General features: G+C 42.1%; 1 protein-coding gene across 1 annotated transcript in view; it reads right to left on the bottom strand.

Annotated features, from left to right (window-relative positions):
• The window catches only part of LOC139466759 (transcription elongation factor SPT5-like), a 33,062-nt gene extending 9,527 nt beyond the window's left edge, over positions 1 to 23,535 (bottom strand). The window contains exons 1-20 of the mRNA XM_071248424.1: positions 23,480 to 23,535; positions 21,610 to 21,675; positions 18,653 to 18,823; positions 18,096 to 18,174; positions 17,098 to 17,236; positions 15,908 to 16,039; positions 14,193 to 14,292; positions 12,833 to 12,967; positions 11,824 to 11,940; positions 10,879 to 11,048; positions 8,949 to 9,054; positions 7,974 to 8,049; positions 7,408 to 7,568; positions 6,303 to 6,458; positions 5,471 to 5,568; positions 5,104 to 5,173; positions 3,487 to 3,612; positions 2,577 to 2,702; positions 1,584 to 1,773; positions 577 to 682 (exon numbers count right to left, since the gene is read on the bottom strand). Coding sequence (XP_071104525.1) covers positions 577 to 682; positions 1,584 to 1,773; positions 2,577 to 2,702; positions 3,487 to 3,612; positions 5,104 to 5,173; positions 5,471 to 5,568; positions 6,303 to 6,458; positions 7,408 to 7,568; positions 7,974 to 8,049; positions 8,949 to 9,054; positions 10,879 to 11,048; positions 11,824 to 11,940; positions 12,833 to 12,967; positions 14,193 to 14,292; positions 15,908 to 16,039; positions 17,098 to 17,236; positions 18,096 to 18,174; positions 18,653 to 18,823; positions 21,610 to 21,654 — 2,303 coding nt within the window. The 5' untranslated portion in view covers positions 21,655 to 21,675; positions 23,480 to 23,535. The remainder of the gene's footprint in view (positions 1 to 576; positions 683 to 1,583; positions 1,774 to 2,576; positions 2,703 to 3,486; positions 3,613 to 5,103; positions 5,174 to 5,470; positions 5,569 to 6,302; positions 6,459 to 7,407; positions 7,569 to 7,973; positions 8,050 to 8,948; positions 9,055 to 10,878; positions 11,049 to 11,823; positions 11,941 to 12,832; positions 12,968 to 14,192; positions 14,293 to 15,907; positions 16,040 to 17,097; positions 17,237 to 18,095; positions 18,175 to 18,652; positions 18,824 to 21,609; positions 21,676 to 23,479) is intronic.
• Positions 23,536 to 24,013: the final 478 nt, after the last annotated feature.

Genomic DNA, 24,013 nt, shown 5'->3' with positions numbered 1-24,013 from the left:
TATATCAACCATTACATGGTTTAAGTCAGAGAAATCACTCGAATAGGTTGATTCTGGAAGGAGAATCAATGAGTCCTGGGCCCACTTCCACAAAGCGATCTTAGCGCTAAGACTACTGTAAGCCAATGTTAAAGTATGGGAGTTTCATCTTAGCGCTAAGACTATCGTAAGCCAATGTTAAAGTATGGGAGTTTCATCTTAGTGCTAAGATCACTTTGTGCAAGCGGGCTCTGAAAATTTTTGAATTCGTCATCCCTACAACGACTTTTTCCCTGCATTCTGAGATGAAATCTTAGCTTCTGTTTGCCTAATTCATGGCGATTTATGAGCAAATAAAGATGTTGTTGTACACACCATTACAACTAAGGGGCTGGTTGCCATCCAATTAAATATATTAAATATACACAGAGAAGGGTTTAATTCTGACTAGCCCGATGGGCCATCTACTTTACATTTCAGCAAGCCCTTTATAATTTTTACTGGCCACGGGCAGCGGGCCAGCAGCTAAAATGACCCGTGTAATGAGACTGCCCATGGCTGCCATCAAGGTAAGAGATACAGCAGGTGGGTACTGACGTGAGTGTGGCGAGTCGACTCCTGTCTACAGAGATGGTCTTGCAGCTGGCATGTAGTTCCACTCTTGCTGTAGATTCAGTCGCATCCTTCACGATGCCAATATATCCTGCAGGGAACAACATCTTGTCAAACCAACAACTAGTCAAACACATCAAACACACGTACCCGTATACCCACAGGATTCAATTAAGAATTGACTACAATATTTTTTGTGTCAATGGAGATATAAACATGAAAAAAAAGGTGCAGATTTACACACCAAGTGTTTTTTTATGTTCATAAATCCATAAACGTAAAAACATACAGCAATCAATTCTTATGGATCAATATGATAATAATAGTGAGTGAGATAGCTTTAACGCCGCTTTTAACAGTTTTTCAGTTATATCACGGCGTGTCAGCTTAATGACGGAGGAAAGCCTGAAGTGATGCAGGTCTTAGACGTTTACCACTTCGGTGAAACCCACGAGCACGGGTATGGTGCCGACAAACCTAGAAACATAATTGGGGTGAACCAGGATTCGAACCCACAATCTTAGGTTTCTGGTGTGCCCAAGGGACGCAACTCTGCACAGCGAATCGCAGCACCATAGACGACTAGGCCACCTGATAACAATAAAAACTTTACAGACTGCTTACTTAATCTGTTAATTATTAAAAACAAACAACTTCAGAAAACACTTTGAAACCATGACATCATCAGCGCAATAATACAACGCAAGCCATTATCAACTAATCAAGAGACAGTTGTCCGTTAGTAGGTGTGGGTGTATGGCCAAAGAAAATTTCTTGGTTAGTGAATCAAAATCCACAGAATCACTTTCTTTATGATCAAATGGAACAATGACAAAAGCTTAACCATCAAACAAATAATGTTTAGCAATATTCTTAATAGAACGAATTCAATTATATTCAACATTTTTTTTTGGTACATGACCTAAACATGCTAAACAACTGCACAAAAACCAGCATGTCAGGAAAGCCACATGGAGGAGACATCCACCTACCCTTGAAGGGGCCCTGTCTGACTCGGACAGTCTGTCCGATAAGCTCTCGGTCTCTCTTACTGATGCCTCCACGCCCTCTACCCGCGCCCCCTTGGCCCCCGCCCCCGCCCCCACCACTGGGGTGGGCGGGGCTGGCTAAACGGGGAGACATTGGCACAAATCCTCCAGCACTAAAGCTGGTGTTGCTTTGCTGCAAATGAAAAGAAATATAACATTCCAGCATCACTGAATGATACATCTACTGAATTACAGGTTTCAATCAGAGTGAGTGAGTATGGTTTTACGCCGCTTTTAGCAATATTCCAGCAATATCACAGCGGGGGACACCAGAAATGGGCTTCACACATTGTACCCATGTCGGGAATCGAACCCGGATCTTCGGCGTGACGAGCGAACGCGTTAACCACTAGGCTACCCGACCGCCCCTTGTTTCAATCAGAAGTATAAGGAAGTCACACTACCAATTTTGCTGCAACGTTTAAACACTAGCATGCAAGAGTTATATCTGCTCTCCCATATAGTACCATATTCCACGTAATAAGCGCCCCGCCCCGCCCCTGTCGTGTATAATACGCACAGACTTTTTTTTGTATCATTTAGGCTATCAGCAAAAACTACCAAAATTTCAGAACTACTTTTTTCAACTGTTTTTTTTTCACTAAAATAATGAGACCCCATTTCTAATTTCAAGAGCGACCTGGGAGTTTATTACGTCGAATACGGTATTACTTCATGGTATGACATATTTAATACATGTGCAAACAATATGTTTATACTGCATGCAAATGAACCCTTGGACAAGTGGCCTATATTCATGAATAAACTTCTCATAAAGTATTACAAATATCTTTTATGCTCTATTATTAAACATTCGTGAAAAGTATTTTTGAAGTCTACATGACATTTAGTCAAAATGTCATAAAATTTAAACCATAATTTCTCGCAACAATCCCTATTTTTTGCAGTGGTATTTTTTTACAAATCGTTGCCTACCCGTGATCCTCCTGCCAGCACAAGATGGCGAGTCCGGCACACGAAGTAACCCCCATTTTCTGTCACCATTCTCGACATGAGGAATGCGTAGCTGCGGTACAGATGTTTGATCTCCCCAGATCGGCCCTGAAACACAACAATGTCATGACATTAACACATCGGCCCTGAAACACAACAATGTCATGACATTAACACATCGGCCCTGAAACACAAAAATGTCATGTCATTAACACATCGGCCCTGAAACACAACAATGTCATGACATTAACACATCGGCCCTGAAACACAACAATGTCATGACATTAACACATCGGCCCTGAAACACAACAATGTCACAACATTAACACATCGGCCCTGAAGCACAACAATGTCACGACATTAACACATCGGCCCTGAAACACAACAATGTCATAACATTAACACATCGGCCCTGAAACACAACAATGACATGACATTAACACATCGGCCCTGAAACACAACAATGTCATGACATTAACACATCTGCCCTGAAACACAACAATGACATGACATTAACACATCGGCCCTGAAACACAACAATGTCATGACATTAACACATCGGCCCTGAAACACAACAATGTCATAACATTAACACATCGGCCCTGAAACACAACAATGACATGACAATAACACATCGGCCCTGAAACACAACAATGTCATGACCTTAACACACCGGCCCTGAAGCACAACAATGTCATGACACTAACCACACCGGCCCTGAACCACAACAATGTCACGACATCTCGCCAGACTGACCCAGAAACACAATGTCATGATCTCTCTCCAAACCAGTCTATTATTTCTCAATGGTAAACACAATTCAGGAACTCTAAACACTAAAAAGTCACATGTTCATTCCAAAACAATCGACAAAACGTGAAGTTCCACCTACTGACTGCGGTCCATCGATGACCTTGACAATGTCCTTGACCTGAATGTTATTGTTCTCGGAGTCCAGGGCGACTGCATTCCGTGTGTCCTTCTTCCTTGTCAAGGACTGGGGCTTTAAGTTCTGTACCTAGAAAGTGGAAGACACATTGTTTCTAAAGCCACATCTCACACAGGGTTTCAAATCACAAGATCAATGCCACATGTCATGCGGAAAATACATTCTGGGTTTCAGATATGATGGTATTGAGAAGTGAGGTGAGGTGAAATTGAGTTTAACGTCACGTCCAAGATTATTGCACTTATATAGCGACGTGCATGCACGTGTGTGTGTGTGGCTGCTTGTACTAGTCCGGACTGATGCCGATTTATAGTGCTAGCACACTGAGATACCGTGCCGCAGTTTAACATGAATACACACAGTATACTGACTCAGAGCCGACCAGTCCTTGTTTTAGCTCCTTAATGCCGAGCGCAAGACAGGGTAACAACAAGTACCATCTTTTAACATCTTTTGGTATGGCGCGGCCTGTGATCGAACCCCCGACCTTCCGCTCTCCGGGCGGACGCTCTACCACTAGACCACGGAGGCGGTCTGCTATTGAGAAAGTCTCACGAGATTGTCTATTCACATCATATATATCAAAATAGGGTTGATTTCAGTTGCAAATAGCTTGTCTGCAACTTATTCCCTTGGGTTTCATTTGAGCATTTTTACAGCCTGCTAACACTTACGGCAAACAATCAATCAGGATAATACATGCTGATATCTTTTGGTATCAAACATGTAAATAAGAATGGGCTGAAAATGCCACTACTTCACCATTGGGTAGTTATCCTCCCAACAAACCTTGTTGTGCATGTTAGAGTAGTTATCTCCCCTGCTGACCATGTTGTGTAGGCTAGGGTAGTTATCTCCCCTGCTGACCTTGTTCTGCATGCTAGAGTAGTTATCTCCCCTACTGACCTTATGTAGGCTAGAGTAGTATTCTTCCCTACTGTAATTGTTCTGCATGCTAGAGTAGTTATCTCCCCTACTGACCTTGTTGTACATGCTAGAGTAGTTATCTCCCCTACTGACCTTGTCATGCATGCTAGAGTAGTTATCTCCCCTACTGACCTTGTGCAGGCTAGAGTAGTATTCTTCCCTACTGACATTGTTCTGCATGCTAGAGTAGTTATCTCCCCTACTGACCTTGCCATGCATGCTAGAGTAGTTATCTCACCTACTGACCTAGTGCAGGCTAGAGTAGTATTCTTCCTTACTGACATTGTTCTGCATGCTAGAGTAGTTATCTCCCCTACTGACCTTGTTGTACATGCTAGAGTAGTTATCTCCCCTACTGACCTTGTCATGCATGTTACAGTAGTTATCTCCCCTACTGACCTTGTTATGCATGCTAGAGCAGTTATCTCCCCTACTGACCTTGTCATGCATGTTACAGTAGTTATCTCCCCTACTGACCTTGTCATGCATATTACAGTAGTTATCTCCCCTACTGACCTTGTTATGCATGCTAGAGCAGTTATCTCCCCTACTGACCTTGTCATGCATGTTACAGTAGTTATCTCCCCTACTGACCTTGTTATGCATACTAGAGCAGTTATCTCCCCTACTGACCTTGTTATGCATGCTGAGCACCTGGAAGTTCTCCTTCTCCAACCTCACAATGGCTCCCACTGTCTGGGCACTGCAACAAATGGACATGTTACCACTCATTGGTCGGACCAGGCAACAGATGGACATGTTACCACTCATTGGTTGGCCCAGGCAACAAATGGACATGTTACCACTCATTGGTTGGACCAGGCAACAGGCACAAGGACATGTTACAACATTGAAACAGTAGTCAGTTATTTCATCAACCTTTCGGCTTAATGTGGATCACAAGTCGCTGCCATTTTCCACTTTAGTGACGAGATGATATGGATGCAACTTGAGGTGGACGCAAGTTTACAATGTGAGAACATCACAGTGGCTGCCTTACTCTATCATGACCAGGTCCCCAAACTGGTACTGTCCCAGCGAGTCAACTCCGGTGGCCATATCGGTACAGAGCTGTAGATCTTTCGGCAACACTTTCAGCTGAAACACACAACCAAACAAGTCAAACTTACCACCCAACACTCAAAGAAAAAATAATCCAATTTTGAAATCCATATTGTTTACAAATAATCACACAACTGATATGAATTTGGAAAAGTACCATGTACTAATACTTATTTTGAAAATATATGTGGACTGTTATACAGACTCCATGACCACCATGACAACAGCTTGGCCTGTGGGCAGCTTGGACACGATGTGGCCACTAAATATAACCACTAGGGCTGTTACGATTCACTCGCGTATTCGGTGAATCGAACTGTAACCATTCATGAATCAAATTCGTTATTCATGGCCACTAGAATCAAATATTTATGAATATGCTATCATGTAAATTTACTTACCCTGTACCTAAAAATATCCATAACAACATATCATATGCATAGATTTCTTTCAATGACAACACTCTAATAATATTTAATTTGATAGCATTGTTTTCACTGGTCATTGTCGCATTTGAGCAGATACTAGTACATGGATAAGTGCAGTATCTAAATGTATAATTTATGAATAATTAACAAACCATGTCAAATAAATTATGATGTTATTGTTTCACTGAATATAATAAATACTACATAAACTGCTGACTTGTTATTGTAATTGTGAATTAACATTCAAATTCGTTACCCTATATTCGTGATATGAATCGTATTCACCTCATAGTGTATTCGTTGCAGCCCTAACAACCACCCAGATCATGAGAAAGTCCTCACCTCGTGCATGGTGAGATCAGAGAAGAGGACCACCATGTTGTCCTCCACCCTCACGATGAGTCCTGTGTCCCCTTCGTACCGTCCTCCGATCACCTTCACGTGGTCCCCCATCTTGAAGTACTTCTGCAGCTCGTGGGCTGGGAACTCAAGTGGATCCTGGAAAAAATTGTGTGTCCCATGACAAATACTCTTAATCCCATGCTATAACACAATCATTTATCATACCTCCATGTCAAATTGATTAGATCAGATTGGTTAACAAGATCTTGATTAATTATTATGTATCCCTAGGAGGGAAATATATAAGAATAAATCCCTCATACCCGCAACAAGCAAGACAGGCTGCACATGGATTTGAGAGGCAGAATATATCCCTATACCCTGTTAGAAATACAAAGATGCATGCTTTTTCTGAGTCAATGACAGCACACGTTAACCTCAGCTCAATTGAACAGCTGTTTTCTATCAATTTTGAATTTGTTTTAATTTTTTTACGATGTCATATTTAAACAAGTTGGTAAGACAAATTCATTGCAGCAGGATCACTTGGAGTACATGGGCTCCAGCTAGTGGCATAAAATACCATGTACCCCTTGTGATCCTGCTTCAACTTATATACCATACAGGTAGACCAGTTCATTAGGGTATCCCTGTGAAAGTTGTCTGCATGTGCTCCTCACATTCAGGTCCTCGTGTATCCTTTGATTGGTTGGTTGGTTGGTTTGTTGTTTAACGCCGCACTCAGCAATATTCCAGCTATATGACGGCGGTCTGTAAATAATCGAGTCTGGACCAGACAATCCAGTGATTAATGTCATGAGCATCGATCCACGCAATAGGGATCGATGACATGCATCAACCAAGTCAGCGAGTCTGACCACCCGAACCCATTAGTCGCCTTTTACGACAAGCATAGTCACCTTTACGACAAGCATGGGTTGCTGAAGACCTATTCCACCCCGGAATCTTCACGGGTCTGGAGTACATGGGCTCCAGCTAGTGGCATAAAACACCATGTACGTCCTGCTTCAACTTATATTATAGCATACAGGTAAACCAGCTCATTGGGGTATCCCTGTGAAAGATGTCTGCATGTGCTCCTCACCTTCAGGTCCTCGTGTTTGGGCATGATGGTGATCTTGTTGCCCTCCACGCGGATGACACGTCCCTGCAGATGCACCAGCTCCCCCTCGCACACCTCCACCACGTCCCCGGGGGCCAGGTTGTGGGTGACCTCCGACGTCGACGACTTCTTCTGGGGTACCACTTGGCAGTGTTAAGGTGTACTGACATTCCAGGCAACAACAGGATTTACCTAGATTCTCTTTAGCAGTGAGAGCATGAATGTTTGATCTACACTGTAACCAATGATCTTACAGCTACAAAACAGCAGTCGGACAATAATCAAACTAGTGGTTGACAGTATGAGCACCTGAAACTGAGACAAAATCAGCCTAACCACACTTTTGTTTGTTTGTTTATTTGTTTGTTTGTTGTTTCCAGGAACATCATGACAAACCCGTGGTTGATATTATGAGCAACGTCCAATGCTTTCCGAGTATGATAATACACAACAGTCTTACTACAAGCAGTGATGGGGCTGATTTACCTACATTGTATCTCCCCAACACATACTTTGAAACTGGCAGAACTTGAATGACAGAAGGATACAATCAACATCAAGACCTTCCGGTGTGTTGTCAAACCGCTCCAGCTCCGATAGTGTAGGCTTCACTCCATCAGGAATCTGACAACGGTATAAAACACTATATTACAACGGTATAACACACTATATTACAACGGTATAAAACACTATATTACAACGGTATAAAACACTATATTACAACGGTATAAAACACTATATTACAATCTCATATGATTGGCTCCAGAATGAAAGAAAGAAAGAATGAGTGAGTGAGTATGGTTTTATTCCAGAGTGAGTGAGTGAGTGAGTATGGTTTTACGCCGCTTTTAGCAATATTCCAGCAATATCACGGCGGGGGACACCAGAAATGGGCTTCACACATTGTACCCATGTCGGGAATCGAACCCGGGTCTTCGGCGTGATGAGCTAACGCTTTAACCACTAGGCTACCCGACCGCCCCGTTTTATTCCAGAAATAGGGACGTATATTAAAGTTATAGGTCATGTACTAGGTCTGTAATGATGCACTGAAGTATTGTCATAGGTCATGCTTTGTCTGTTTGTTGTTTAACGCCGCACTCTGCAATATTCCAGCAATATGACGGCGGTCTGTAAATAATCAAGTCTGGATCAGACAATCCAGTGACTGACATCTTCAGCATCGATCCACGCAATTGGGATACAATGACATGCATCAACCAAGTCAGCAATCCTGACCACTCGATCCTGTTAGTCACCTCTTATGACAAGCAAAGTCGACTTTTACAGCAAGCATGGGTTGCTGAAGACCTATTCTACCCGGATCTTCATGGGTCTTATAGATCATGCAATGATACCAAACAATTCAGATTCTTAGTCCGGCTCATTTAATGGACCAGATTACCACACTGGGCCTGTGTTGGTTGTCAATCTCACATGAGCAGTTTTCTCCTTCCCTATGTCCTGACCTCAACATAGACAGGTTAGTTTTGACCGACATGATGGAGAGTATTGGTACTCACAATGGCCGACATGACGAAGCTCTTGAAGAGGAAACCTTTCCGATTGTATCTGTTCCCCTCGAATATGAGGAAGTCTCCATCAGTTGACACATCGCCACCAATAGCCCTGCAAGTTTCATCACATCATAGGTTTTCGTACATTGGAAGTTTCGGGACGGACATGTTTATCGTGAATACTCACGCTATAACGGGGTGTGTACCATCACAGACATTGTAAATACTCAGATGATGGCTTGTTCTTAGAAAATTGTCTTTTATTAGTGAATGAGTTGTTTTACAGTTGTTCATGTGATTAGAGATAAAACTACGAATGTTTTTTAAGTGTTTGAAAGCCCATAACACGGGGATAATACAGTGTCATCCATGCATACTTAAGACAACAGGCATACAAAACATCTGCTTCTGGTTAAAAACAAGTACACTCACTTGGTAGAAAAACTTAGTAACACTGAAAGTTATATTCATATTGGTAGTGTTGGTGATACAAACAGACTTGGTATAACAGCCATCAAAATTTTCCACATTTTTTGTGACTTAAAGCAAACAAGTTACAGTTATGTAGGGGTGTTTTACTGATATGAGCGATGTTGATGGTGTTGGTGGTGTTGGTGTTGGTGGTGTTGATGGTGTTGATGGTGCTGGGGTGTTGGTGGTGTTAATGGTGTTGGTGGTGTTGATGGTGTTGGTGGTGTTGATGGTGTTGGTGGTGTTGATGGTGTTGGCGGTGTTGGCGGTGTTGGCGGTGTTGGTGGTGTTGGCGGTGTTGGCGGTGTTGGCGGTGTTGGCGGTGTTGGTGGTGTTGGCGGTGTTGGCGGTGTTGGTGGTGTTGGCGGTGTTGATGGTGTTGATGGTGTTGGTGGTGTTGGTGGTGTTGATGGCGTTGGTGGTGATGGTGGTGTTGATGGTGTTGATGGTGCTGGTGTTGATGGTGTTGGTGGTGTTGGTGGTGTTGGTGGTGATGGTGGTGTTGGTGGTGTTGATGGTGCTGGTGTTGATGGTGTTGTTGGTATTGTTGGTGTTGATGGTGTTGGTGGTGTTGATGGTGTTGGTGGTGTTGGTGGTGTTGATGGTGTTGATGGTGCTGGTGGTGTTGGTGGTGTTGATGGTGCTGGCGGTGTTGATGGTGTTGATGGTGTTGGTGGTGTTGATGGTGCTGGCGGTGTTGATGGTGTTGATGGTGTTGGTGGTGTTGGTGGTGTTAGTGGTGCTGCTGTTGTTGGTGGTGCTGCTCTTGTTGGTGGTGTTGGAGGTGCTGGTGGTGTTGATGGTGTTGGTGGTGTTGATGGCGCTGGCGGTGTTGATGGTGCTGGTGGTGTTGGTGGTAGTGATGGTGCTGCTGTTGTTGGTGGTGCTGGTGGTGTTGGTGGTGTTGGTGGTGCTGCTGTTGTTGGTGGTGTTGGTCGTGTTGGAGGTGCTGGTGGTGTTGATGGTGTTGATGGTGTTGATGGTGTTGGTGGTGTTGATGGTGTTGGTGGTGTTGATGGTGTTGGCGGGGTGGATGGTGTTGATGGTGTTGATGGTGTTGATGGTGTTGGTGGTGTTGGTGGTGCTGCTGTTGTTGGTGTTGGTGGTGTTGGTGTTGGTGGTGCTGGTGGTGTTGATGGAGTTGATGGTGTTGGTGGTGTTGGTGGTGTTGGTGGTGCTGGTGGTGTTGGTGGTGTTGATGGTGTTGGTGGTGGTGCTGGTGGTGTTGGTGGTGGTGCTGGTGGTGTTGGTGGTGTTGGTGGTGTTGGTGGCGCTGGTGGTGTTGATGGTGGTGTTGGCGGTGTTGATAGTGTTGATGGTGTTGGTGGTGTTGATGGTGTTGATGGTGTTGGTGGTGTTGGCGGGGTTGATGGTGTTGATGGTGTTGATGGTGTTGGTGGTGCTGGTGGTGTTGGTGGTGTTGATGATGCCAATACATTCATCAAGGAAAAGATCCGATATCTACCTGACGCCATCAATATCGAACAGCTTCTGTGCGGGGCGACGCTTCCGTTTCTTGTTTCTCTCAGCCTCCTGACTGGCTGAGGTACGGAACACACCGCGGGGTTTGGAGAAGTCGATACGTGGGATCAGCTTCAGGTGCACCACGTTCTGGGATGGCTCCACATAGTCCACCTACAAACAGTCAGGAACATGGAGAGTGTAATCTGAATGAGCTGCTGACAAATAAACACAGATTAGTTGGTTCATGCTGCAGCCCTATCATTACATCAGATACATAATCCAGTCTATACCAGAGATACCAATGTTTAAAGCCTTGGCAACAACATAAGAATAATGTCGAGTCAGCCAGACAAGCATGGGGTACTGGGGACCCATTCTGCTCTGGAATTCTCATGGAGACAAGCATGGGGGACTGAGGACCTATTGTGCTCTGGAATTCTCATGGAGACAAGCGTGGGGGACTGAGGACCTATTCTGCTCTGGAATTCTCATGGAGAGACAAGCATGGGGGACTGAGGACCTATTCTGCTCTGGAATTCTCATGGAGACAAGCATAGGGGACTGAGGACCTATTCTACTCTGGAATTCTCATGGAAACAAGCATGGGGTACTGAGGACCTATTCTGCTCTGGAATTCTCATGGAGAGACAAGCATGGGGGACTGAGGACCTATTCTGCTCTGGAATTCTCATGGAGACAAGCATGGGGGACTGAGGACCTATTCTGCTCTGGAATTCTCATGGAGAGACAAACATGGGGGACTGAGGACCTATTCTGCTCTGGAATTCTCATGGAGACAAGCATGGGGTTCTGGGGACCTATTCTACCCTAGATCCTCATAGAGAGACAAGAATGTCGCCTAATCTGTCTCAGAATCTCCATAGTGAGACAAACTTAACCAGGGATCCTCACTGTCATCACCTATACAGTAACCATGGTAACATACCTGAGCAAGATCGTCCTTAAAGACTCCTCTCTTGAGTCTGACCCAGGACTTGGACTTGAGGTTGGTGGTCTCTTTCACCACTTTCATGACGTCCGTCATCTCTTTGATGGGAACCATCTGTGCATAGACATCATATTTTCAGGATAATAATGCTCACAAAAATCACACCTATGACATCCAAAGTATATCGCCATCTTAAAGGCATGGAGCTGGGTGAGGTGTCGAAATGAGGCGGATGCTCTACCATTAGACCACAGAGGCGGTCCATGGAGCTGGGCACCATGATGCATAACAGAGTACGCAACTCTACTTCAGAGGGGGTCTCACAGTGCCACTTGTAGCATGCAACTGAATCTCAATACAGACCCCTACCCGGGCCCAAGTCAAATGGATCACTTGTCCTATCTATGCGACAAAATGCTAGCAATCAACCAATCAAAATGGGTACTAGTATATAGCTGACAACACTAGAGTTACCTCCCATGGTCTGAGAGATGACTTTCATACAATTGTTGAAGGCGCCATAAATCTCCTGCTACAAGTTGCTTCTACAAACCCCCCAAACAGATTTAAAGTAGATATGTGAATAAGAAATAATTATATATGCACCAACACTACATCAAGTAAATAGTTTTAATATTTGAGGGGAACATTCGTTTGTTTGTTGATTAACACCGCACTCAGCAATATTCAAGCTTAATGATGGCGATCTGTAAATAATCGGGTCTGGACCAGACAATCCAGATCAGTCCACACAATTGGGATACGATGACATGCATCAACCAAGTCAGCGAGCGACCACCAGATCCTGTTAGTCGCTGCTTACGACAAGCATAGTCACAGAAATACATCACCAAAACTAAATCAAGTACATTGTTTAATGTTTGAGGGGAACAGATTTGCACTTCAAGCAAGGAACATATATGTGGACAGGGAACATTGAAAATATCAGTACGGGTCTCAGCCAATCAGAATCCCACGTTCAAGGCAAGATAAAAGAGTCCCCCACCTGCTGTTGCCATAGACCGATCCTGAGGTTGCCAACTCCCTCGATGGCCTGCTTGACGTGGGTCTGCTTGTAAGCCTCGATGTAGATGTAGCCCTTCAAGCCCTCCTTGGCAATCACAGACTTGATTTGAAGTGGCTGGCGACATACACATTAATTACTGCATGGCGAAAACAGAACGATTAACATGAGCTTCCCTCCTGGGCCCTGTTCCACAGAGCGATCTAAGTGCTACGTTGATCATAAGCCTATGGTAAAGTATGGGAGTTACGACCAGCTTAGCACTAAGGTCGCTTTGTGGAAAAGGGCCCTGTTTTATTAGTTCCCATTCAAGTACTTCTTTGGTACTTTATTGATAGTGGCATAGATCAGTTGCAGACATGACTTGTTTGTTTTAGTTACTTTTTTAACACAGCATACATCATTAGTCTCGCTAAATGATGCAGGTCTGCAGAGAATCGAATCTGTACCAGACAATCCAGTGATTGACTCAAGTACATCGATCTACGCAATTGGAATACAATCAACCAAATCAGCGAGAGACAAATTCTAACTCAGATCTTCAGGGAATCGTAGAATGAACCAATTTCATTCACCAGTCCTTTTGATCATATATATTGTGACAACTTCCAAGTTTAGGTACTATCTGCCAGTCCTATGGATATGGTAACCACTGACTAGAACTAAAGGCCTACAACCACTATCTAACCGGACGTTATTTTAATAAGGACAAACATTGTTTCTTTGTCTGTTGTTCAACGCCGCACTCAGCAATATTACAGCTATATTACGGCAGTCTGTAAATAATACAATCTGGACCAGAGAATCCAGTGATTTACACCACGATTAGTTGGTTGGTTTGTTGTTTAACGCCGCACTCAGCAATATTCAAGCTATATGACGGCGGTCTGTAAATAATCGAGTCTGGACCAGACAATCCAGTGATTAATATCATGAGCATTGACCCACGCAATTGGGATCGATGACATGCATCAACCAAGTCAGCGAGCCTGACCACCTGATCATCGATTAACACAATTGTGTAAGTGAGTGAGTGAGTGAGTATGGTTTTACGCCGCTTTTAGCAATATTCCAGCAACATCACGGCGGGGGACACCAGAAATGGGCTTCACACATTGATTAACACAATTGAGATACCAGGACATGCATCAATGAAGTCAGTAAGCCTTACCAAAGAATCCTGTTAGTCAGCTCTTACGACAAGCATAGTCGCCTCATACGACAAGCATGTGTTGCTGAAGACCTATTCTACCCCGAATCTTCACAGGACAGCACAAACACGTAGTCCTGGCTATCTATTCTAACCTGGGACTTACTTTGCATTCCCTTTTTAATTCCTCACCTCATCTGTGAACTGATAGGCAATAAACTTCCTCATGAGATGGATGACGGTGGACTTCTCCTCACCCATCCTACACTTGACCACCCACAAGTTGGGGTCCCTGAAAGTCAATCACTAGCATCAGCATGTCTGTGACTATTGGGTGTATGTGCTGTATGAAAGTGATGAAAAACGAAAATGTTGAAATCAATAAATTCAAGCATCAGCAACAAGGGACCTTGTATACATAATGGGACCTTGTATACATAATGGGACCTTGTATACATAATGACCTGTGAGATGTTATTCGAACCAACAGTACTCAGTCAACTAAATCTAGTTTGTTGTTAACTCCACCCTCTCAGTGTTCGCGTTAACCCAGAAACCTGCGTTTTTCACGCATTTAAATCATATAAACACCCAAAAAATATTTTGCATGCGTGTTTTGCATGCACAGATTGTGATATACATAATTTTGTATTAATACCATAAAATAAAAAACTATTCAAAGCTGATAGCCTGCTTACGATGTTCAGACGAAGGGAAATCAAAACCTGGAAATTCCCATTGCTAAAAATAGAATGTGGCCAGATGGCGCGTACTTTATATTTCCATATATGGTCTTTGGGCAACGGAATAACTAATCTCAGACACAGGACGTAATTCGTTACTATCGATGGAATTCCCTGGAAGTCGTTCGTTTCATCCAATCAGAGCCCAGCTTACAAGTAATAGGCGGTAATACGAACGATCATAAACAGAGCGATGGAAAAAAACTTCCAAACATGGGCATGTGCTAACAACAGTCATATTTATTTTATCAATGTTTGAACGTTCATTATATCAAAACTGGACCGTATGTTAAAGCTTGGTCATAATAATTAGCTGTACTTGTACTGATTTTATTGAAATAAAATCTTCACACATGAAATATTTGAATTGAAAATTTATTATTTCATTTCTGCACGCACTGTACAAAAAACTACCGCGAACACTGCCTTCTACAATATTCCAGCTATATGACAGTGGCCTGTAAATACTGTGAACAATGATCCACACCATTGGGGTACGATGATCAACCAGCCACCTAGCCTGACTATCTCATTCATTTGTCATCTCTTACAACCAGCATACAGAGCTACAGATAAGCTGCGCATTTGCGTAAAACTATTCAAACCCAATTACTTTCAATGAACTTGCTTGCAGAAACGCATGCATTAAATGAAAAACTCAATTGTTTGAAACCAGCATGCGTTAATACAAAAAGACACTTTTTCAGCACGCCTACAACAGAGCTAATTTCCGAAACACAATTACAAGCTAATTGACTTTCTGAGTCAAGCCTATATTTAGAACCATTATATGCATCAAAAAACATCATTTCATCTCAAAATGCTTGCTCATTTTGGGAAAAAACAAATGAGTGATGAACAGATGAGAGAAATAATAATGGTTATACAATGAAAGATGTAATAACCCATTTAAAATAGAAACCTTTGAGTAAAAACTCAATTGCTCAAAAAGTAATCTGGAGATGGCTGGGGACCTTTTCTAACCCAGAATCCTCTATATCTGGCACATCTTCACCAATGACTGGACACAAGCAGTGACAGAAGAATCTTTTACTCACTTTCATCAACCAATAGAGTGTACTCTTCCAAACTCAAGTACATTTTGGAACAAGCCATAAAAAGATTAATACCTTTCGGATGCTAAGGAGAGTAAGGAGTACTTACTTAACACCAGGCAGCAGCCCCTGTTGTGTGATCTCGTCCGACATCTCCTCTCCCTCGCCGTACCTCTCCGCGGCAGGTGTCTCCCCATACTTCTGTCTGTAGTACTCCTCGATCTCATCTTCACGCTGGCTGCTGCTCACCACAAACACACATGTATTAGACACACACTTTATTATTTATTTGTTTGTTGTTTAACGCCGCACTCAGCATTATTCCAGCTATATAAGGGCTTTGGTTTTGGTTTGGTGTTTTACACCGCACTCAGCAATATTCCAGCTATATGACGGCGGTCTGTAAATAATCGAGTCAGTACCAGACAATCCAGTGATCAATATCATGAGCATCGATCCACGCAATTGAGATCGATGACATGCATCAACCACGTTAGCGAGCCTGACCACCTGATCCTGTTAATCGCCTTTTACGACAAGCACAGTCACCTTTTATGACAAGCATGGGTTGCTGACCTATTCTACCCCGGATCTTCACGGGTCTATATGAGGGCAGTCTGTTGATAATCGAGTCTGCAGCAGACAATAAAGTGATTGACATCATGAGCATTGATCCACCCTGATCCACCCATCCAATACGATTACATGCATCAACCAACCCAATCCCGTTCGTCGCCTCTTATGACAAGCATGGGTTGCTGAAAACCTATTCTAACCCAGATCTTCACGGGTCACACACTTTAATAGACACACAGGATGAGACATAACTGCCCCAAACAGGGTTTTACCCGACGCACAAATGTGCGTCCAGTACACACACATGTAGACAATGGATGCAGAAATAAAAAATACTAGGAACGCACAATATTCAATGTACCCACAGCACATCAAGAACAGCTATCAGCATCTGTTACTTCATCCATCAATCATTACTACTGTCAACTTATCATAGATTCATTCCAGGCTCTAAAGTAATTATCTAAACATACAAAAGATAAACCATTTCATTACTTTACAGGACCCTCTTCTTGACCAAAGGACCCTCAAACTTAATTATAGGGGTCCGCTGGACCATCCGTTTGGTAAGTCAAGGTAAAACCCTGATCCCAAACCCTCAATTCTATTTCACATATTATTTATCATTTCCAAGTTTCAAATTCAATCGCGTAACATGACCTTAACCCATAAATAATTCCAGGTCTCTAGCTGTATGTTCAAGGTAACCATGGCAACACTTACTCCCAAAGGTGCCGCAGCCTCTGATGGTTCTCCATCTCGCGTGCACTGTTCCCATCCAGCATGGTCTTCTTGTCGATGATGTCCTCTGCGCCCTCCTCCCACTCAACGTCATCCTCTTCATCACCCTCATCATCAACATCTGAAGGAATGAAAAAATACACAATTTTTGAAATAATTTTTATTTCCAGTGCCATATTACAGATAGGAGTTTCTGGTTCTTCGTATGAAGAAGTCTAAAAACACGACACCAGGTTCTTCAACAGATTCATTAACACACATACACTCTCACCTGTAATTGTACATGATGCATAAACAAAGTCGTGATTGACTGTGCAGTGTTAGAAATTGGCACTCGACTTGTTGTCCTTGCCATACTGCCCAATAGTTAAGGTATCACAAGGACTAGTAGCCATTTTCAAGGTTTTTGCATATATTATCATTAGAGGTGAGGTGTAATGGGGTTTAACGTCGCGTCCAAGATTATTGCACTTATATAGCGATGTGCATGCACGTGTGTGTCTGTGGCTGCTTGTACTAGTCCGGACTGATGCCGATTTATAGTGCTAGCTCACTGAGATGCCATGCTGCAGTTTAACATGAATACCCCACTCAGACAATGTATACTGACTCCGAGCCGACCAGTCCTTGTTTTAGCCCCTTAATGCCGAGCGCCAGGCAGGGTAACAACAAGTACCATCTTTTAACGTCTTTTGGTATGAAGTGGTCGGGGATCGAACCCCAGACCTTTCACTCTCCGGGCGGACGCTCTACCACTAGACCACGGAGGCGGTCTTATTATCTTTAGAAGGACCAGCGGACTAAAAATGTTAATTTCTACTGCTGCTGTGGTATATTTCTGAAGAACATGGGCCTTACCTGTAGTCATACAGTTGACATAGCAACGAAACTGCTCTCTGAGCAGATACTTTATCCAATAAACCACGGAGGAAGTCTAGGCTTGATAAGGAAAAGAAGTATTATTGACAGAATATACACACCAGCCTCCTCAATGATGAATTTGCTGACTCTGGCACGTTTCTTTCTTCTCTGACGTTCATCTTCATCTTCGTCATACTCCTTGAAGACAAATTAGAAAACATGAACATCATAACCATGGCTACTGTAAGTCACAAGCAGGATGTGAATGTCTCTGTTTACTGACATATACTGACAGGCATGCACTCTGTACATTTTCCGATTTCAGCTATGAAAACAGGCAAACAGTTTTTCAGAGAAGTATGATTTCAATAAATGCTGTGCACTGTTCATATCAGTATCATCATAATTGTGTTAACAACGATAAGTTCCACAAGTAATTAGTTTCATCCAGAACAAATATTGCCAATGTAAATGTATCGTGGGAATAATTTCTTTACAGAAATATAATACAAAAGAACATTTTAACTACAGGAACAGATAACTCTTTGACATTTACACATCAACGTTTTACAAAAGACTGATCATGCTGATTGTCTCTTAAAAACTACACAAATCACCTGTCAAGGGTGATGTACAAATAAAAAATGTAAAAAGAAAGCTCCAAAGAAATCCCTACTACATCATCTTCTTCTTCCTCCCCCTCGTCCTTGTCGCTCCCTTCATCACTGCCACTTCCCCCGCCATCACTCCCCCCTCCCTCACTGCCTCCCCTAGGACTCCCTGCAGGGCTCCCACTCCCCGCATCGCTGCCCGCATCACTTCCTCGACTCTGGTCCAGCTGACCACCCTGGAAACAAAACAAGGATCATTTCTCCATTCTGTTGTTGTGTTTATTGTCTATTTAATGCTGCACTCAGCAATATTCCAGCTACTGACAGCGATCTGTAAATAATCCAATCTGAACCAGACAATCCAGGGATGGATATCATGAGCATCGATCTACACAATTGGGATCGATGGCATGCATCAACCAGGTCAGCAAATCTGACCACCTGATCCCATTAGTTGCCTCTTTCAACAAGCATGGGTTGCTGAAGACCAATTTTAACCAGATGCTAAGGATACTGATCTTGTACACATATTCACTGTATAAGTTCCTGGAACTTTTTTCCAGAAAAGAAATCTTTTCACAAACATATTAGATAAAGCTAGTTCACCTATTTTAGCATTTCACAATATCAGTACTGGACATGCTGATGCAAACCATCTTGTGTTTAAAAGAAAATTACATAAATTGATAAATCATCTTAAAGCATCCAAATCCAGATATTTCTACACAATGCAAGAATATCAGTGTTCCCGTTTACCGGTAATTACCAGTTTTTTACCAGTAAAATTAGGCTTGGGCTGGTAATTCATGTGCCTGCCAGTCCCTGTGGACTGGCAAATAAGGTACTTTTAAATCTTTGTTGTTGAACAAAACATCGGTGATATTCATATGAGTACATTTTTCGAACAAAGTCAGTTTTCTGTCACCATCAGGGTTTCCCCTTGTCTATTTCTAGGTTAAATATCCAGTTGTAGCAGCTCTTTCTCGAAATATTAAAAAATAAAGAGAAAATTGTGACTGAAGTTTGCGTGAATGACGTACAGATCTAACAAAGTTATTTCAGACGCCATCTTTGCACTGAACATGAAGTTGAATGAATTAAAACCAAATAATTTTCAGACATTTTTTTTTTGGTTGAAAGTTGGGACTTGCAAAAATTAGGGGGGACTGGTAATTATTAGAGTTGCCAGTCTACAAGGACCGGCAGTTTCAAAAGCCAGCGGTAACACTGAATATTCCAAACTGAGTGAATGCGTAAGAGGAAGACAGTCCTGACCAGCTTAGGTCAACTGAGTGAGTGAATGAGTTGGGTTTAACGCCGCTTTTAACAGTCAATTAAAAATAATTGACTACAATATTTTTTGTGTCAATGGAGATATAAACATGAAAAAAGGTGCAGATTTACACACCAATTGTTTTTTTATGTTCATAATTCCATAATCGTAAAAACATACTGCAATCAATTCTTATGGATAAATATGATAATAATAGTGAGTGAGATAGCTTTAACGCCGCTTTTGACAGTATTCCAGTTATATCACGGCGTGTCAGCTTAACATGCTTAATGACGGAGGAAAGCCCAAAGTGATGCAGGTTTACCACTTCGGTGAAACCCACGAGTACGGGTATGGTGCTGACAAACCAAGAAACATAATTGGGGCGAACTGGGATTCGAACACACAATCATAGGTTTCTGGCATGCCCAGGGGACGCAACTCTGCACAACGAATCGCGGCGCCTTAGACGACTGGGCCACCCGTGCCCCCTTAGGACAACTGAACCATGCTTCTGGTAATGGGTCATCTGGCCATGAACATCACAATCATTCAAATCTGAGGGTCTGAAACAATCCAGTCTTCAAAATTCACACTAGTCTGTGAGCTCCAGACTACTAAATTGTGCTGAGGGCAAGCCAAAATCCAATGATGGCAGTCCTCAATGACTATTAGCACTTGAGGGCTATTATTCTGACCTGTTCTCAATGATTCAATTTTGCTACAAATTATTACTGAACAAAAATGACAGTAGTATATATATATATGTGTATATATATGAGTGAGTGAGTGAGTATGGTTTTACGCAGCTTTTAGCAATATTCCAGCAATATCATGGCGGGGGACACCAGAAATGGGCTTCACACATTGTACCCATGTCGGGAATTGAACCCGGGTCTTCGGCATGACGAGCGAATGCTTTAACCACTAGGCTACCCGACCGCCCCATATATATATGATAAACATGTTGGTATCATTCAAGCAGGACTAGCTACAAACACAATGACTAGTGAAGTAAGGTGCCCACTAGTCCTCTTGACTAGTCTTCTGAAAAAGATAGAATTCCTAAGGTTTCCACATTTTGTTTGTTTGTTGTTTAACACTGCGCTCAGCAATATTTCAGCTACCGTATTCGACAAAATAAGCACCCAGGGCGCTCTGAAAATTAGAAATAGAGGGCTCTTATTAGAATAAAATTTTGGTGAAAAACAAGAGTTGAAAGATCGTAAATTTTGTGGTTTATGCTGACAGCCTGAAATGATACAAAAGAAAAGTATGTGTGTATTTTACACGACAGATATATTTTTCAAGAATTTAATTGCCCATAATTAAGGGTGCATATAACAAACAAGTGTGTATTATACTCGAATAATAAGTCTTGTGTACATTGATAATCGGAAGGAATTGGAATTGTTCACTCGCCAATATATTAGCAAATGTGGCTGTGGGCGCTTATTAGAGCGGGGCGCTTATTACGTCGAATACGGTATATGATGGCAGTCTGTAAGTAATCAAATCTGGGCCAGAATATTCAGAGATGGGCATGAGCATGGGACAACAATATTGGGATATTGACACATCATCACCCAAGTCAAACGAGTCTGACCATGAGAAATGGGTGAGGGGATACAGTTAGTGCAACTATCCCATTGCAGTACAAGAATGACAGACATACTGGAGACTTTTGCTACCCCTAAAACTTCCAAGAGATGCATCCAATATCTCTACCCAACACCACCCAATACTGACCTCACTTTCAGCATCGGAGATATCGCTGTCCTCACTGTCCGACATTTCTCAAAATTGCAATCGAAACTGAAAATAGATCATTTCTATGTTCACAAATGAAATCTATTCACAATGTTCACAGATTCAACCCAGCATTAAACCATGTTAATAGGAAACATGTGTTAGACCTAGTGGTTAGTGATTGTTGTTAGATGGTTGATAATTTAAATAAAATATGCAGGGTTCGAAAAAGAATTCTTAAACCCAACTTGTCCTGCTGGGCAAGTAGATATTATATTGTACTCGTCCTGCACTATTTTCACTTGTCCTAATAATTTTAAGACAGTTTATGTACTCAGTTATTATTACCATTTACAGTAATTAACCTTTGAGTTGAGCATGTTGAGGATATTTACATTAGACAGTACAAAATAATTCACTGTCACCTACATTCATCTCCGCCCATTAAAGTCACTCAGCAATGAAAACTTTCGTGTGTTCTGGTGTTTTTTTCTACTTTTTAAAAAAACATTCATTTCTTTATCTGTTTGGTAATCAAATCATGTTTTTCTTGTTAACCTTACCACTGCCAATTAAGATCATCTTCACAAAACCATTCACTTTTGACATTTGTGAATCAGCAACAAGTCACTTACCATGCTTACAACAACAAAAAATAAACATAATTGCCTAACTTTAAAAGAGTTTCACTTTCTGTTCATTTCTTCAACAGACAGTAGTTCTTTATTTTAGGTTTGAAATTATCCTGCATATATTATTGAAAACCATCAGAGATGAAGTGATATGACAAGTAAATGTACTCGCCCAGTAGGACAAGTGTTTCTTCACTTTTTTCTCGTCCTTCACATGCTGCCACTCATCAATACGAACAGATGAGTGGAATTTTCACGCCCGGGGATAAGGAATATATTTGTTTTTCTTTTAAATGCAATATTTCACTTGTCCATTTTGACTAACAGTGATCAGTTTTCACCACATAAAGGGTTGCTACGACCAAATCGTCTGGTTTGGCACTGGTCCATTTTGCCCCGAATCCACGCTGACATCTTGAATATGCTTACTGTTTTATGTATGTCGTTGAGTGCAGTTTGTAGAATTAGCAAATATCCTGGGCATACTATTTGTGCTAGAATTAGCATGTTTGCAGTCCATGGAGGCTTGCCAACAGGAAAAATACAGAGAGTGAGAGGGTTCAACTTTGAACAGTATTTCAGTTATATCATGGTATGTCAGCTTTATGTGATTGGAAAGCCTGGAGTGACACAAAACTAAGATGTTTCGGCCTACCACTTTGGTGAAATCCATGATCACAGGTACGGTGGCAAACATATAGGCAGTTGGTAGAACTAGTAAGCCTGTTGATACTAATGATAGTACCATGTAAACCGCAATGGGTGTAAACATGAGGTAATTCACACCAAAATCAATAAGCAGAGAATGGAGCTATGAAATAGTCTTGGTTTGTTAGTATTCAGTCAATACTACAAATTTCAGCAAATTTCCCGTCAGGTAGGGAAAATAATAGCACAAGCAGTAGCAGTTTGCTTTAATTAAACTGAATAATGACAAGTAGTCTGTTTACCATGTTTACCATTTCTGAAGAAACAGATACATTTGTCGCGTTTCAAGATAAGGTGGGGAGAGTATGATTTCTGGAAGACATATTGATCTAGTTTCATTTCTCTTCTTCCGAGACAGTTCGAAAAAAGACATGACAATCATTGTTCACAAACAGATGTTTACGTACGTCAAATAAACGTGTAACAGTGCTATTAGTTGCCTTAGTGATATATATTCAATTGGTCAAACATATTGCATACATTCTAGCAGGTACACGTGTTCAATAATAAAGAGGTATTCCCATATTTACCCTCAAAAGTTGCTGAAGTCACAAAATGCTTCTTGTTCACAGATGGCGCTCACAGATCCGCTTCCGGTTACGAGGTTGTCTCCCTCTAGTTACATGAAGATGTATTGTGGTAGGGCACCTATCCAATGTCAATGACCTTGCATATCGCGCATCTCAATGTATACTGAACCGCAAAAGAAACGTCACTTCACAAAAATAATTCATGTTTCCCATTGCAGTATCAATGCAATTTTCGGAAGGACCTCGTTTTTCACATTTGATGTTGAGGGGCAAACAGTGACACAGATATTAATATGGATATAATGGATCACCAAAACGCAACTTAACAAACGACCATGGTTCAAAGTTCCGAAACTTTCCCTGAAAAGCAAAATTCACTTGCGTTTCCAGGCAGTGTCCTGAATGTAAAAAAAAAAGTTCGGGGGTCCAATCCCATTCACCCTTGGGGGTTACATGCAATAATATAGGTCTCCAGCAACTTAGCTAGTCGTACGAGGGGACTTGATGGATCGGGTGGTCAGGCTCGGTGACTTG

The sequence above is a fragment of the Haliotis cracherodii genome, unplaced genomic scaffold (genome assembly GCF_022045235.1).
Source record: "Haliotis cracherodii isolate W230 unplaced genomic scaffold, xgHalCrac1.p SCAF_19, whole genome shotgun sequence".
Classification (NCBI taxonomy): Eukaryota; Metazoa; Mollusca; class Gastropoda; order Lepetellida; family Haliotidae; genus Haliotis; species Haliotis cracherodii.
The sequence above is the reverse complement of the archived record's forward strand: the minus strand, read 5'-3'. Positions and strand labels throughout refer to the sequence as shown.